At 38.2% G+C, this 17,364-nt stretch overlaps 1 protein-coding gene across 1 annotated transcript in view; it reads right to left on the reverse strand.

Moving 5' to 3' along the window:
* Window positions 1-11,315: 11,315 nt before the first annotated feature.
* LOC139724340 (uncharacterized) overlaps window positions 11,316-17,364 on the reverse strand; it is a 90,047-nt gene continuing 83,998 nt past the window's right edge. Inside the window, exons 8-10 of the mRNA XM_071635491.1 lie at window positions 14,688-14,865; window positions 12,626-12,831; window positions 11,316-11,698 (exon numbers count right to left, since the gene is read on the reverse strand). Of these exons, the coding sequence (XP_071491592.1) occupies window positions 11,352-11,698; window positions 12,626-12,831; window positions 14,688-14,865 (731 nt within the window). The 3' untranslated portion in view covers window positions 11,316-11,351. The remainder of the gene's footprint in view (window positions 11,699-12,625; window positions 12,832-14,687; window positions 14,866-17,364) is intronic.

The raw sequence follows: 17,364 nt of genomic DNA on the forward strand, positions 1-17,364 counted from the left end.
TGATTAAGTGAATGCAGAAATATGAATACTGTAGAACGCTTCAATAAAGTTTGAGAAAAATAGCACAATTCAATAAAAAGTTATACAATTATACATTTTGTTCCACAGAACTGATTTTATCTATGATGAATTCAAATATGTGTTGCGTGAAATTTTGTTGTTGCTGTTGTGGGGTTTCCGCCATCTGTTCTCTTTGCCAGATCTGCAATGACTGAGGCCAGGGAGAAATTATACTTACAATCTTCATTTATTGAATAACTCACATATTCATCTGAAATAGTGGATTAAATTATTGAAAGATAAAATGTGGCATTAATTCAATACATGGCTTCATTTACCCATGACTGATTCCAATATGGTATGCATATTATGGGCATTTGTATCTCACCCAAATGGGTTTACCCATCTATTTTCCATCTAAAACCCATATATCTGGTCATCAACAATCTTACCCAGGGGCCCGTTGCATAAAAGTTACTATTGCGGTAACTTTGCCATCAAGTGGTAACTACCATGGCAACAATACTCAACAGCCAATCAAAATCAAGAATTCCATGGAAGTTACCATTGGATGGCAAAGTTACCATAATAGTAACTTTTATGCAACGGGCCCCAGATGGTTTTTCCCAGTTTATTTCCATGTGGTACCCACGTTGACAGGTAAATTTAGATACCCATATGGGTCTGGTGCACAATACATGTGAGATTCCCCCTTGCCCAATGCCCCGGTTGGCTCGGAGTATATGCCCAAAAATGTGACCCACCATAGTAATCAATCGCTTACGATGGTGGTCTCCTGCATTCAATGATCTCTATCATTTACTGAAAAATACTGTACATTATTTTTATTTTACATTTTTGTACATGTATACTGCTCAATGCAATCACCTATGTGTATCTATTTGCGTACTATTTTCGATTTATTTCACTGCACTTATTATTTTTGTCTTTCTACTTTTGAAATTTGTATCAAATTGTATCTCATTGAATGCAGAAATAAATCAAATCAAATAAAAGAAATATATATATGGGCATGTTACTTGGGGTATACTACTGCTACTACAACTACTACAATACTACTACTACTACTACTACTACTACTACAGGCTACTACTACTACTACTACTACTACTACTACTACAGGCTACTACTACTATTACAGGCTATACTACTGCTACTACTATACTACTACTAATACTACTACTACTATTGTATTATACTACTACTACTACTACTACTACTATACTACTACTACTACTACTACTACTACTATACTACTACTACTACTACTACTATACTACTACTATACTACTACTACTACTACTACCAGTGCTACTACCACCACCATCACCACCACTACTACTACTGCTAGTACTGCTACCACTACTACCACTTACCGTTATAACCAAATTCTGAACATACAAATTACTTCAATGTATTATATTTCACCAATCGCCTTTGAACCGCGAAAATAACAACGTACGAATAACTATTAAAGGGCTTTTTACACTTGTGTTTCTTAACCCCGGACTTTCTCTGACCCAGGACTATCGTTAGTCCCGTACCAATTTTTTCAGCTTTTTACACTCGCCAATTAGTCCCGTACTATCTCTTGTCCGGGGCTAAGGAGAAAACTGACCTTTTTACACTCGTATTTCTTAGCCCCGGACTTTCCAAACCACATGAATATTCATAATTACGCTGTGTACTGTACACGTACACGCACGCACCGGCAGCACTTGATTACCTCGTTTCTGATTGGTCAGTGAGGGTTGGACTTCGTCTCCGTCGCTTAGCCCAGGATTATTTTTTCGTTCTGTTTACACTCACTTGCTTGGCACCGCAATTGCGGTGCTAACCCCTGCTATTTTGCAGGGCCAGATAGTACCGTACTATCGGTGGGGCTAGCCCACTTTGGCAAAAACGAGTGTAAACAGAAAGTGGGCTAAGGATAGTCCCGTACCAACGGTGGGGCTAAGGCCCCCCCCCCCCCTTAGCCCCACCGTTGGTCCGGGGCTAAGCAAAATTTTACAAGTGTAAAAAGCCCTTAAGTTCACTTAGACCCTCGCAACCACGAAATTAACAACACGCGAAAATGTCCTCCAAGTAGCAATTCGCAAAAATATCTGTACGCGAAAATTTCAGCTCGTACAGTAGTTGATACCCTTTCATTTCTACACTGTATGTTCTCATTTCTGGCTATTCATTAATTCAAACAGCTATTCATTCTGTATTCTTTCCATTCATCCACCACTGGTATGTTTCCATCGGCTGAGCTATCCATATTTTCACTCTCCAGTCAGCCACCTGTTAAGCAATGTACATGATTATTTCTTTTTGTGTCATAGTTTCCTTCCTTCCTCATCTAACTTAATCACATCGTAAATTTTCTTTTTCTTTTCACATTCTAAAATGAAACTAGAAATGTCGCTAAGGTGACTGGTATGCCTCCGCCATAATGCATGATTCTAATAATAGGTCTATAGTACATGTGGACAATGTGTGATTACATCTTCACAAAATTGGCAAAATATTACAATGACAAGTTTGTCACAAATGTGTTGAATGTCCACCTTCATTGACCTAGGTTTAATTGGATGAATAGGAGAGCATGTATTTGGGGATTTAAGGGCTTTAACTTGACTTTGACCAATTCATAAGTTTATGCATTGAGATATTTTCAAGGTATGGAGAAAAAGTGCAATAGTACAAGTGTACTTGAGTGCAAGTGTACTTGAAAAGTACATTGTTACCATTTTCATCTGACCTTTGACCCTAAAATTCATAGGATGATCACTGCCAGGCAGAACATGCATAAATATGTAGTAAGTTTCAAGATAACTTTATCCACTTCCGAGATATGGAGGAAAGAGTTAGTTCAGCACTTTCCCTTGATCTTTGACCTTTTGACCTTCGAGGCAAAAAAGAAAAGAGAAAAAAAAGAAAGTTTCCAGAGAATCTCTATTAGGTCATACATGCATATACCAAGTGTAAAAAAATAATAATCCTGCTTGCATTGCATAAATATGAGGGAAATAGTAAAATTTTGAATTGTTGCCCTTGACCGTTGACCCCATGAACCATAAATTCTCTAGATAATCACTGCCAGTCAGTACATGTATATGTTCCATGAGGATACCTTGAACAATTTCCAAGGTATCGGGAAAAAAAGTGGAGTTTTAATATTTTTACTTGACCTTTTGACCTTTGACATCATGACCCCAAACTTTCACCAGAGAATCTTAATTGGGTTATACATGTATACACTAAGTTTCAAGAAAATAACTTCAGGCATTGCATAGATATGGTGGAAATAGTGAAATTCTACGTATTTGACCTTGACCGTTTGACCTTTGACCTTGAGCATGTGCACCCAAAAGTTGATAGGCACAACTTCACCCCCTAATACACACACATGCCAAGTTTCATTAGGATACCTCAAAAGATTTGTTAGTTACGCTGTCCACAAAATTCATTACGGACGGACAGAAGGATGGACGGAGGGAAACCCGAAAACATAATGCCTCCGGCACCACTTCGTGGCGGAGGCATAAAAAAAAAGTCATCCCTGCTGAACTGAGAATCAATCATAGCTGGGAGCAACATTTCCTGTACTTTTAGTGAACCCAACAAATACTTATTTTTTCTTGTCGGAGTAGATGGGCAGTTAGGTTTGAGGAATCAAATAAGGTTATTTTTTATCTGCATACTGTATCAGTGCATTCTTTCTCTCTTTGCCGCAATATCCAATGTCCTTAGAACAGGCCTGCATATTACATAAAATCTGCCACCCCATGCCCTAAGTTTTGCACTCACACGTACAATGCAGAATTTCATGACAAACGTGCCTTTTGTTTCATGTCATACGCAGCATTATCAATCATCATCAAACATATACTTCAATAGCAGATCTTGTGATGCGAAAAACAGAAGACACTAGGCAAACACAGTATTCACTAAAACATTTCAAATATTTTTTTCTTTATTTGATAAATAGTACTACCATCACATTAATAGTACATTCATATCGATAGTATCATCATCTCCTACCTATCTAAACATTTTGCATCTGATTTCTCTGTGGTTTTGTGAGTCTTTGCATCTGACACGCATACACACACCCACACACACACACACACACATACACACAACACATTCAAATGTTATATAACAGCCACACTGAGTTCAGAGTGCAGACGTTCCGTTGCTTTGTGGAATGGTTAAGGGAAACACATTTCAGTTGGTTTCTAAATAAATTCCTATAGTATACAATTCTCAGCTAGTGGAGTGGAGGGATTCGGAGAGAGAGATAGAAGGGTAACTATTGGATGAGGAGATTGAGAAGATGACAGGTGGATGGATGAAAGAGAAATGGATAGAGAGAAGGATAGACAAGCATGTATGTATGTTTCATGAAGATATAGCAATATACATAATTATATGGATCATTGATACTTCATTGATACACCAGTATGTGCGGAAAAGTTGGCGAGTAGGAGCAGGAGGAAACACTGTGAAGAGAGAGAAAAAGACTCGGACACAAAATACAGATCAAAACTGGTCTGAATGGCCTTTTCTCTAGTCAGACAGAGTCAAAATGGATGATTACACTGGCTCGCTGGACTATGTTCAGTCTCAACGATGGACTACGACTGATGATATTTGGAGAAGTATGGTACCAATGACAGTCACTCAATGCAGAAATTATGTGACTCTCAAGATTTGTCATACAACATCACAAATGTGAACACAGAGGTACCCCATTCCATGCTATACGTAAGCATCATACCTAGTCAAGATAATTAGGAGGTGAGCATTTTCTGACACTTTAGAATTTAAATACATGCACAGAGGCAGTGCTGGCTTAAAATCAGTCAGTAACATTGTGGATCATCGTTTTTAATCATCAGCAAAGACGGTCCACTGTGAACACACCAATCTCGGTTATTTTCACTGATGCACTGAAGATACTGAACATGGGAAGGGGTAGGAGTCTATGGCAATGACCTTACGGAATACAATACACTTTGATTTTACTCTTGTTCATTTTACTACCAATGCACTCAACAAAATTAAAGAAGAAAAAGAATAGACAACAGCTGTCACTGTACTATCATATCACATCGCATCACAAAAACTTAATTAAGTCATATAGTGATTAAAATGTCTCTTTTAAACAAACAAAAAAAGAAAATCTCTTATTTACAGATGAACGATAAAATCAAATTATGATCACAAAATACACAAGTAATCTTTTTTTAAGCCACGTCTGGCCAATAATTGCACATTTTTTTGCATCTTCTGCATACACATGTCGCTCCTTCACAATCATATGCTATGGACATCCTCTACAGGAAATTGCTGCTTATTAGTGAGTGCAAGAAAGTAACACAGGGTTACCAAGTTGTAGGAGAGAAGCTGCACTGTTTGAGAGTAAAGACAGAGTCACCGGAGATGTACCCCAAGCACTCTCCCAAACAAACAAACAAACAAACAAACAATCAAACAAACAAACAAACAAACAAACAAACAAAAAACAGCTCTGATGCCGGCCGCATCATAACATAGACAAGTCAAACATTACAAGATGCTAAGATCACCATATGTAGACTCACTAAAACACACAGTACTCCTGAAATATGTCAATAGCAAATGATTTCACAGAATTCCTGAACATAACCATTCTCACATTCATCCTTATAGACATTTGTTGTTGTTGAAATAATGAGAAAAGTAAAACTTTGGTGAACGATGTTTGCCTTTCAAGGTGTTTCTAGAGTACATGTCAGGATACATGTATGAATGCATACCTGTAAGTCACTGTTACAATAAACCATGGCAGTTCCATTGCCTTCATCATTAGTCATTTGACTCAATGTAGCTATGGTGCTTCTTCTAGATTTAGAACAGCTTGGGTAGTAGTTCTCATGCATGAAACAATTTTCAACTGATAAAGAAGAATCACACTCTAAACCAGCTACAAAAAGTGACATTATTCACAATGAAATTTCACATAATAAAAAGTCAGGAGTTCTACAATCCTGACAGAATTTTACTACGAGACTATCACGGAGTCAGCCTTCACTACATGTGATCTGGACTACCTGAAAATAAATAATAAGCTGTTTGTGCTGGCGTGATTCCTGAAGTACACATATTATAAGAATGGATGACAGACAGCTACGAGTTAATTCTCTTATCCATCACAATGACATCATAGATAACACATTATGACATCATAGATAAAACAATACGACATCATAGCTAACACACTATGACATCATAGATAACTCACTAGGACATCATAGATAACCCACTATGACATCATAGATTATAAACTCACTATGACATCATAGATAACACACTATGACATCATAGATAACATGCTATGACATCATAGCTAACACACTATGACATGGTAATTTGTTTTCACTATTGGACTAACAGAAAAATACACATTCTGATGAATATTGTTACCATAAGTCACACATTCTCGCGGCTCGGTGAAAGTAATACCAATAAATGTAATACCAGTATGCTGATTATGTCAAATGAGTTTAGTCACAGTACTTAGACAATAAGATTTCATCATCACTCAACCAATTCAGTTAATTAATGTACTACATAGCACAGGTGTATAGAATAACGGATTACATCTGTCCTCACTGGTATAAGTTGATGCTCAATCCACCATAAAGCCTGAATGTTTCAAGTTGCCTTATCCATGAACATGCTGCACCTCAAGAGTGTTTCACCATGAGCAATAGGACATGCTGTGTAACCTATTTGTGTCTTAAATACCAGTAGATAAACACCTTGTATGTATCTAACATTCATAATAACTTTTTTAACACCCAAAACATCTCACAGTTTTTCAAGGTTGTGGGTTGTAGGAGTGAGGAAGGAGTGATAAAACTTCAACTGGGACGGCTTTGAGGAGAATTGATCAAACTCATGGCAAGGTTGCTGATATAAAACTCACTCCCTCATTCCACACCTACAAAGTACTTTTCTTGGTGAACTTTTCACGGGTGACTATCTTAGGCCACACTGATACCAAGAGACCCCATATGAGCATTACATGCAGACTCAACATCATTCTAATTTAAGACATTACGTATGGCAGTCACATTACAAAAGATAAGGGTACTGCAACTTTGCAAACAGTTGAACGATTATTTAGCATTTGCTATATCTTTGAACGAAACCATACAGATTCGGTGGGCAGTACTGTCATATCCAGGTATTACATTGGGTAACTTAAGAACTGTTAAACATATTCTGCATAAACCACTATGACAGCATGACTAGGTATCGGGTCAAAGGTTACCAATATCACACTGTGTGAAGGAGTTTGAGCCAGAAGGAAACACTGTTAAAACCCACTGGGACCTTTCACTTCACACAACTCTGAAGTTTACTCCCATCAAATGACAATGAGAGTCTCTAACTCTGTCCTGCTGCTTTAAAGTAATGATACAACGCTGATAACTATCTGTCCTGCTGCTTTAATGTAATGATACAATGCTAATAACTATCTCAGAAGTATCCCCATGATTTGGCATGGTATTCTGTCAATGATAACATTCCTCTTTCTGCAGATGAAAATATAAGTGTGATATGATCAGTCAATATCAACACAATATCATATCTCACGCACCATGTCATTGTGATAATCATTCTTCTTTTCAAGCATCATCAACACTATCAGCTACATATAGTAACAGAACTACAATTTTTGAAAAAAATAAAATAAAAGGGAAGAGTAGCCACTACTTGCACACAAAACATATAGCATCATTTGACCACAATCTCTTTAATGTATATAAATATATCCTATAGCATCCATCAGAAAAAGTTTCACAAAGTAATATATCATCATATAGATATGTCACACAAAATTTCATGCTGCCTCTAAAGCAAACATACATCATAGAACATATACTGCCACTGGAAAATAGAATCATGACAGACATTGCCATTTTGAGAAAGTCTTTTTAACAATTGCAAGGGTACCACTGCACCATCTGAAAAAATGTAAACAAATATATATGTTACAAAACTTGAAACAACATCAAATATCTTGGAACATAGTTTGTAAGTTGGGATAGATTTGATAGATTCAAACATGGGACAGGGCTGATACTATAAAGCATTATATCTGTGGCACATGAAATGGCACAAAATTTCTAGAATCCTTAATGCTACTGGAACAAGTAATCAAAGCCACATATTTTCTGATTTATTCAATGACATCATCTTAGAATATGACAATAGCAACAGTTGACTCAGCACTATACAATGAAATCAAACTTGATTGACACAGTTTACCAGCAAGAAGCACAATATTCACAACTCTCCAAAATAAATCTGACTGATTTTCAGCAAGAATTACTCAGTATTGTGAGTCTTAAACTTGGGTACTACATGTAACTTCAAATTTCTTGGTGCTGCATACACATACACAATGACTAATACATCACATCAATAGAGGTATAGCTACTCTGCGTAAAGGGAATTAATTGCAGTGCTCTGTAATTATTCTATTATTTGCTTTTTAAATCATTGCCGAATAAGAAGGTAAGTAAAGAATTTAAAACCAGGGACTTCCACGCACACCCTGAAATAAAAACAGAAAATTAGAACCAGGCAATGTTGCACTTCATACTTGCCTTGACCACTGAAACAGTACACATCAGGTAAACTCCCCCCCCCCTTTTTTGGGGGGGGGGGCAGTTGCTAAAGTAAAGCATACCAATAACCATTTTCTTCTTCTTTTATGCGTCTTTATAAGAATGCCACCCTAGAAAAATACATCAACCACATCTTTTTATTCACAACATCACCACAACTGATTGGTCCACAGCTTATTATGTGATGAAATCTAGACAGCACTACTTTGTCAATTCTTACTTTCACCTTCATGTAGTACAACAATATGATCATTTACCTGTGTAAAACCACAGAGCTATTTAGAATCATTTGGTCATTTTCAGATAAGGTAAGAATACAGTCAACTCTTTTACGCTGCATAACAGTAAGCATGTCATTCACACAGATTCAAACCCCACACAGGTCAGGATATGTCACATTAATCCATCTGAATTCCAAACCAAATCCAGAAATAAAATAGAAATGCTGTGCTATGGCGACTGGTAAACCCCCGCCACAATGCATGGTTCTCCCAATAGGTCTATAGTATGTCTTGTCAATGTGAGACGACAGTTTCACATAATTGGCAAAAAATGAAAACGACATGTTTGTCGCAAATGTGTGGAGTCTTCATTTTCTTTGAATTAGGTTTTAATAATTGGATGATGGGGTAAACTAGCAAGTATTTGGGATTTGAAGATTTTTACTTGACCTTTGACCCTTATGGAAGTATTTCAGACCCAACTTTTGACTTTTTCGTTGTAGATTATCCCCAATGATAAAGCCTGGTCTACAAGAGATTAAAACCCACACACACATTATATAAATGAGCCTCTGACACATCAACGTGTTCGTGTCACTTTGGGTGTTTCAACTTTGCCCAGAGACTCAGGGTGCGTTCGAGCGTTCTCCTAAAGCGAACCGTACCGTACCGTACCGTACCGTACCTTACCCGCACCAGAGGAGCGCTTGATCGCTCCTAAAGTGTATCGTACCAAGCCAAAAGTGGACCACTTCCCGATGTGCTCCAAAAGCGTACCAAAAGTTCGCTGTAAAGCATGCATGTATCATGCGCATACGTCACAATGCAAAGACATCATTCTCTTTGTTCGGGACAGCTGTAAGTACGTCAAGCGCCAGGTGAATGACCCTCTTGCTACAAAAATGCATGACCTTTTCTAAAAATAACTCGTGAGGTACGCTTTCTCAACAGAGCTCTCGAACGCTTCAAATCTGGCACAGTTCGGTACGGTACGCTTTGGTTCAGTTCGCTTCAGAGTGCTCGAACGCACCCTAAGTGGCTCAATTCAGTTGTTGTCTTGTCAGTCATGTTTGCACAGAATGTAAATGGTATTCAAAGAGGGATAAGCCTCACAGGGGGTTTACACATGACAAAGGTAAAGGAATAAGTATAAGAAGATTTTCTACAGATTTTTTTTCCACTCTGTTATATGATTGGCAATTTCCCCTATATCTGAATTTGCACAGCTTTTTTTTTTCACAGCTTTTTGTATCTTTGGATTCCCCCCCCCCCCCCCCCCCCCCCCGTTTCCATCCATTTCTTTCTCGTTTTTTGAATGATACAGTCTTTTTTTTTTGGGGGGGGGGGTAGGATGTTAAACCAGTTGGTGTATCCTACAGAACAGCGAGTGGATACTTTATTCTAACAAACAATGTCGATGTCATCTTTACTGCCATCTTTGTGATCATGGATGTTATTGCATATTTTTTTTTCTAGAGGAACATTGAGTAATTTGGTATCACATGGATAAATACACACGAACACCACACCTCCAGCCACTTTGTTCCATTTTTACCAAAAAATTGTGAGTCAACCTGAAATACTCTCTGTCAGTGTACACATGTGTGATAGAGACGGCAAACTAAATGAGATTGATTACGACTACATTTAGAATAAAGCTAATATGAAGGTTTATGTCACCTCGCATTTAGGCCGAGTTGTCAAATACACAGCTTAAGAGAAAAGAAAAAAAACAAAACAACAGTCATGACTGGAAACAGAACACTTTAACGTCGGTTCTGCAAATCAAAGAGCACTGAAACTCATAAGGTAGTCATAAATTTGTTAGCAGAAAGATAAAAACCGAGATGCTGATTCTATTTGGCATTTGTCACTCAATTTCTGTCTGGTGCACCATAGATGCTCTGTGTGTGAGTAAAAAGGAGAAAGTGCTAAAAGGGTGAAGATATATACATAATTCCATTACCACAGTAACATCCATATTCAAACTTCAGTTGCACTTGGTCGACATCTTAGACCACTGATTATAGTTACATCTGTGCAGGTACACTTTCATGCATATAAACCAGTATATCAGCCTCTCCCTGCATCAAATAAATACTACAAAATACTCTGCAAAGGAAGATGTCCAAACTAGTAATGGGACTTCTGCATTTAAATGAATAATACTTCTATCCTTTCTTAACTTTATCAAGAAAAAAATAAATATGCAGCAATTTCTTCTTCTTTTCCACACTGACCACAGCTGTCTATAAAGTCACTTCAGTTCAAAAGTCTTGTAAAAACTACATTAGTTATTTTTCCTCTGTCAAGACAGTATCCTGTACCCCTTTCTATGTAGATAATTAGTTGGTACTGGTGTCTTTTTTCTCAAGGCTCTTCCATAACCCGTTCACTCCACTTCTGTTGCCAATATTCTTGTCCCTCACTCCTCCATTCAGCTCTCCATCCCCGCCGGTGAGTTCAGGCAGCTAAATGGACTCTTCCAGCGATTCCCTGTGTGCACACGCAGACTCAACCACTCCTTGCGGTGGGGGATGTTGTAGGTCTCCTCCTCTGCACCCCCGTCAGCTGAGTCGGTAGCGTAGCCCCTGTCCGAGCCGGTGGTCTGGGTGCTGTAGTCCCCACCTAAGGGGAGAGTGGTGGGGTGGGAAAGAGGAGCTTGTTGCTGGGGGTGGGGGAGGGGATTCAGGTTCTGAGTAGTGAGGGGAGAGTCCGACATGCTGCCAAAACTTCCCCGACGAGACTCGGTACTCTGAGCTGTGCTAGTACTGTACTCTGAGTCTGTTTAGACACACAGGAGATTGAAGAGAGAGAGAGAGCGAGAGAGGAGAGAGAGACAGAAATGAGAAACACATGAACTCTTTTGACAATGGATGAAAGGACAGTACTCATTTCAACCAGGCCATTCATACTATATGTGGGATGTTCCGGAGACAAAGAATGATGCCATCATGAAATTATTGTAGAAGAGAGAAGTTGGAGCCCTCTTCAGACTGGTAAAATAATGGTATTAGTGTGGTGAGGGTATCAACAAAGCTTGATAACATCTTGAGCTCAAAATGTCATCAGATCCAAGATAGTTGTCAGACCCTGTACTTGTGAGCATCATATTTTTGGATTTGCTATGGCTAAGATAGGTTCCAATATTCTTAAGAAGTAGACATGTGTCCATCAGTAATCTGTAATAAACACTTACCTGAGGAAAGACATGGTTGTTTCATATAATTTTCTTACACTACTTCACTGATTGTGAATTGTGACCCTAAATGCTCTGTGACATGCAGTGCATGCCAACACAGCAATGGTACAGGAAGAAATAAAAACTACAGTGCACTCCTTTTATAATGAACAGGGTTACAACAAAATTTTACTGTAGTGAAAAAAAAACATTCAGGTCCCAAAATCATTATCTCTATCATCTTTGAATATTCAATTTGTCTCTCTATCATCTTTGAATATTCAATTTGTCTGGCTATAAGAAGATTTCAATACAAAGAAAGAAAACTGCCGGTCCTGAGTACTATGCTATGACAGGAGTTGCCCTTACCGGTAAATAAACACAAGTGGTTTTATTAGTTTTCTTCAGTTTATAAAGAATTTTGCCTCAAATATCACAAAAGGTAACAGCTGGTCTAACTTGTGGACACAGATGACAACGTGAACCACAAACCAAGACCTGAATTCATCATTTCCTCCTACGACACTCACTGATTTCATCCTTGGAGGATGCATTGGCCATGGCGGACTTCCTCATTGGCTGCTGCTTGAGAAGGAGGATGGCGCCCTCAAAGTTGCGAATGGCATCGAGTGAGAGGACGCTCTGTTTGCTCTCTGGTCCAAGTTTGCTGGCGCTCGAAGAAAGCCATTGGTGGACATAGCCAAAGTCCTGTTCCAGCTGGTGGGCGCCATGGACACTGGAACCAAACGGGGTGAAGAAGGCATCATTAGGAGCGCTATAGAATTGAGATTTGTTAATATTTCACCATACACACACATGCAAAAATTACCACGGGACTCCATTCTGGTCCAAAGACACGATTTTTCAAGTACAATCATGCAATGACTGTCCTCTATTAAATTTTTTTCAGTATCCTAGGATAGTCAAATATCACAGTGGCTTTGGCAAGTTTAACATAGAGCACATTCAGTTTTGTCTTAATATTAACAGTTTCTGTTCCTTGTTGTAGCATACGATACAACACTGGAAGGGACTGGCATTTTACAGGTAGGCTTTGAAACAAAAGGGGTTCTTTCTTCTTTTTCTTCTTTTTTTTTGGGGGGGGGGGGTAGGTGAAGATGGAGTGAATGGAGATGACATGTCTGTTGCTCAGCAGCAGATTACCTCAATTAAGTCCTGCTAGACAGATAAGGGGATTTTGTAATCAATGTTCATTCATCATTAACATCAAGAAATATATGCTAATCAACAAACATCCAAAGTACATGCCCATCTTCATAAGAGGTTTAAAAAAGCTTCTTACTTTATTGTCTTTATCAACGGCTTGATCCATTGAGAATTGAGAGGAACATTTGACTGTGTGTATGTGTATGTGCATGCGTCTGTGTGTCTGTGTGTCCGTGCCTGCTTGTGAGGGGGGGGGGGTGCATGGGTTGTGGGACAAGATCCAATCAGCCATTAATATTCATTGAGCAGCAAAGTTTATGGCATGACGGTTGATGCGTTTCTCTCAGTTGTGTCAGGATGTTTACCCTATACTCCGGCAGTAAATGTCACATAAGCATCACGCTTATCTAAACACGCCACCGTCATCAATCTCTAACGCTTTTAAGTCCTCCAAGCCGAAACGCGCCTCACTCGAAATTCCAGACTTCTGTTCAATGGTTCAGTTAAATATTTACAGAATGATGGAAAACACTCCAAAGATAAAAGAATGATGAGGAAAAGGAGACATCAGCCAGACAATGGTGAAGAAACATCCCATTTAGTAAGGCATCTTGTAAATAAGTGGGTACCATTTATCCATTCAACTACCTTGAAGACACCTTTTCTGGACCAGCCCCCCCCCCCCCCCCCATTTAATTAAAACACACACAGACACACTTTGTATGAGGAAAAATAAAAACTTCACCATATACAAAATACCTCTTTTGTGCTCTGTAATGATAGTCTTCATTCTGATTTTACCTCTAAAACTAAATTGAGTTATAAGTTGTCTTTTAATCTGAAGTCATCAACATTCATAAATTCATTTAGTAATTTTCTGATTACTGTATTTTGTGAAATTTGCAGCGCTGTTTTGGTTGCGTAAAAAATTCATATTTTGTGAGCAAATAATTGAGCTTATCCAAAACCAAATACATGATTATCAAATTAGCTTTGAAGAATGTTAATGCATCCTCCTGTACATTTTTTTTTTTCTCCAGGGATGACAAGTTTATATCTTATCTAGGGGCGGATCCAGGAATTATAAAGGGGAGGCGCCTTTACAAAATTAAAGAAGGGTGCATTCGCCCCCCATTTTTTCTTTATATTTCTTTTGTTTTTATACAAAAAACAAAGAGGGGGTGCGCGCCCGGTGCGCCCCTCTGGATCTGCCACTGTTATCCAAACATGAGGGAAGATGTTGCCTAACCCATCTAAAATAGCAATCACATTTTGAACAGTTAAGGGTAAGAGATACGCGATGAAGGAAGAGTTGTTATATCAGGAACAGTTTCTCCCCTTGACAGCACACCAATACAGGATAAGGGAATGCTAGCACGTCTCCAGACTGATGAATGTTTAAGGAAACCAAGATGCTATCCTAACCTGAACTTAGGTTTCTCCTTGAGGATGAAGGACATCCAGCTCTCCAGCATCGTCTTGACGGCAATGGACATGATGGTGATCTGGGCCGTCGTCTTCAGCTTGGTCACACCCTCCGCGATGGGCATCAGCAGGATGTCCACGATGTTGGCAGCATAGGGATTGTGAACACTAGGGAGTTCTACAAATTGGCAACACGGTGTGAGTAATTACTCATCCCTACCTTCCATGTCTCCTACATTTTTTATCTCCAATAAAAACCTACAGGTTTATCAATCTGGAGCACCAATTTCAGTAATATTTCGAATGCTGTAAAACCAGAAATTTTTGCATGCATGACACTTTAGAAATTTTGAAAAGGAGCCAAAATTCGCAAAAGTAAAATGCATACACAAGCTTTAGCCTACATAATGCATTGAATGTCAGTATAGTGCTGTGTAAAGTACAAGTATGTAAGTTCTCTTGTGCAACCGCTGTACTAGCATAGTGTGCATTCAATTTTGTTGTGTGTTTCATATCGACCAGCATTATATGTTCAACAAAGCTTTGTATTACTAGTTCACGTTGTACACTACGGTGCTCATAGGCCGGAATTCACGAAGGTGGTACAAATGAAACCACGGTTTAAACCATGGACAAAAACCATGGAGCGCCAAGTGTCGCATGGAATATTTTGTTACGAAATTGGACATTTCATTGACAAAATTACCGTTTCGTTAACAAAATCATCATTTCGTGGACGAAATGTTCATTTAGTTACAAAATTTTGTCATTACGTAACAAAATAACCATTTTATCGATGAAATATTCCTTGTGACACTTGGCGCTCCATGGTTTTTGTCCATGGTTTAAACCATGGTTTCATTTGTACCACCTTTGTGAATTCATGCCATAATGTTTTTATGGTCTGTGATTCACAAAAGAGTTTCTGCCACCAATGTTTCTGGTTTTAAAGTATCTTACAAACTTGTTACTCTTGCTTCTCACAAGATTCTAAAAGGCTCACAAACTTTGTACGTGGGAATTTGAAGAATAAAATATTGACAATGAAACTACGAGCACACATACTTCATATCTGTGTTTAGTTTTCTAGCACAATTGAATTTTGCTAAGCCACGTCATGAACATATGGGTTGATGCGTATGCACTTAATATCAAAAGTATTTTGGCAGTTTCGTTCAACATGGTGAAAAAGCTGTGTCAATGTTTAATGTGTTTTATCAAATAATATCATCATCATATCAATTTCTATATTACCATGTGGTATATTCTTGCTTACAGTTTCACTCATATGTTTCCCAGAAGAATGGAAACTAGAACTATCACTCATTGTGATTAATATACCCCCACCCACAACTGAGGAAATTAACTCAACCCAGGATTTTTAAAACTTTTTAATGAAAAAAAAAATACCAAGGCAATGCACTGTCCAACAGTAAATAAATGTATTGCTCACTGTTTAATAGTCAAATGTCCCACATCTCAAGTCAAGTGCTCAAAAACTGAGCGAGCAAGATAATTAAACTGACGATTTCTATGGTTTTTATCAAAAATTGTATAACCGTGGTGCAACACAATGTTGGATATCAAGAAAAAAAAATGAAGTTTTGCACAACTATATATCATAGCCATCACATGTGCAAAATTTCAAGCCAAATGCTAACAGGATGAGGGGCTTAGTTGAATTCATAATATTAGTATACTGTTACCATGGCAACACATTTTCAACACTGACAAAAGAGTTTTTGCACAGCTAGGTAATGTAGAGGTAACATGTGCCAAATATGAAGCCAAAACGATCTAAACATAGAGTTAGGATCTAATTGAAATGTTTGTATGATTTTCATTCAAAATGCACTGTTACCATGGCAACACATTGTTTAACAATGATGAAATACAAAGTTTGCATATCTCTGTACTACAATGGTTGCATGTGCCAAATTTCAAGCCAAATGCTCAAACTGAGGGAGTTACCTGAATCCACAATATTTTTATATTGATTTTCATTCAAACTATGCTGTTACCATGGCAACACAATGATCAACAATGACGAAAGGTTAAGTTTGCACATCTACATACAATAGTGGTCAGGTGTGCCAAATTTCAAGCTAAATGCTCAAAGACTGAGGGAGTTGGCGGAATCCACATGCTTTTTGGTGAAAAAATGTTGTTACCATGGCAACGCATTGTTCAACAATAATGACAGATTAAGTTTGAACATCTATATGCTATAGTGGTCACCTGTGCCAAATTTCAAGCCAAATGCTCAAAGACTGAGGGAGTTAACTGAATCCAAAATATTTTTGCATGATTTTCATTCAAAATATACTGTTACCATGGCAACACATTGATCAACAATGACCAAAGACTAGGTATGCTCATCTACGTACTATAGTGGTCACATGTGCCAAATTTCACGCTCAATGCTCAAAGACTGAGGTAGTTACCTGAATTCACAATATTTTTGTATGCATTTTAGTGAAAAGCTGCTGTTACCATGGCAACCCATTGTTCACCACTGACGAAAGATTAAGTTTGCACATCTATATGCTATAGTGGTTGCATGTGCCAAATTTCAAGCCAAATGCTCAAAGAGTGATGGATTTAACTGAATTCACGATATTTTTGTATGATTTTCATTCAAAATATGCCGTTACCATGGCAACGCATTGATCACCAC

The sequence above is a fragment of the Diadema antillarum genome, unplaced genomic scaffold, assembly GCF_040938485.1.
Source record: "Diadema antillarum isolate AM-2024a unplaced genomic scaffold, OU_Dant_1.0 scf00000211, whole genome shotgun sequence".
Lineage (NCBI taxonomy): Eukaryota > Metazoa > Echinodermata > Echinoidea > Diadematoida > Diadematidae > Diadema > Diadema antillarum.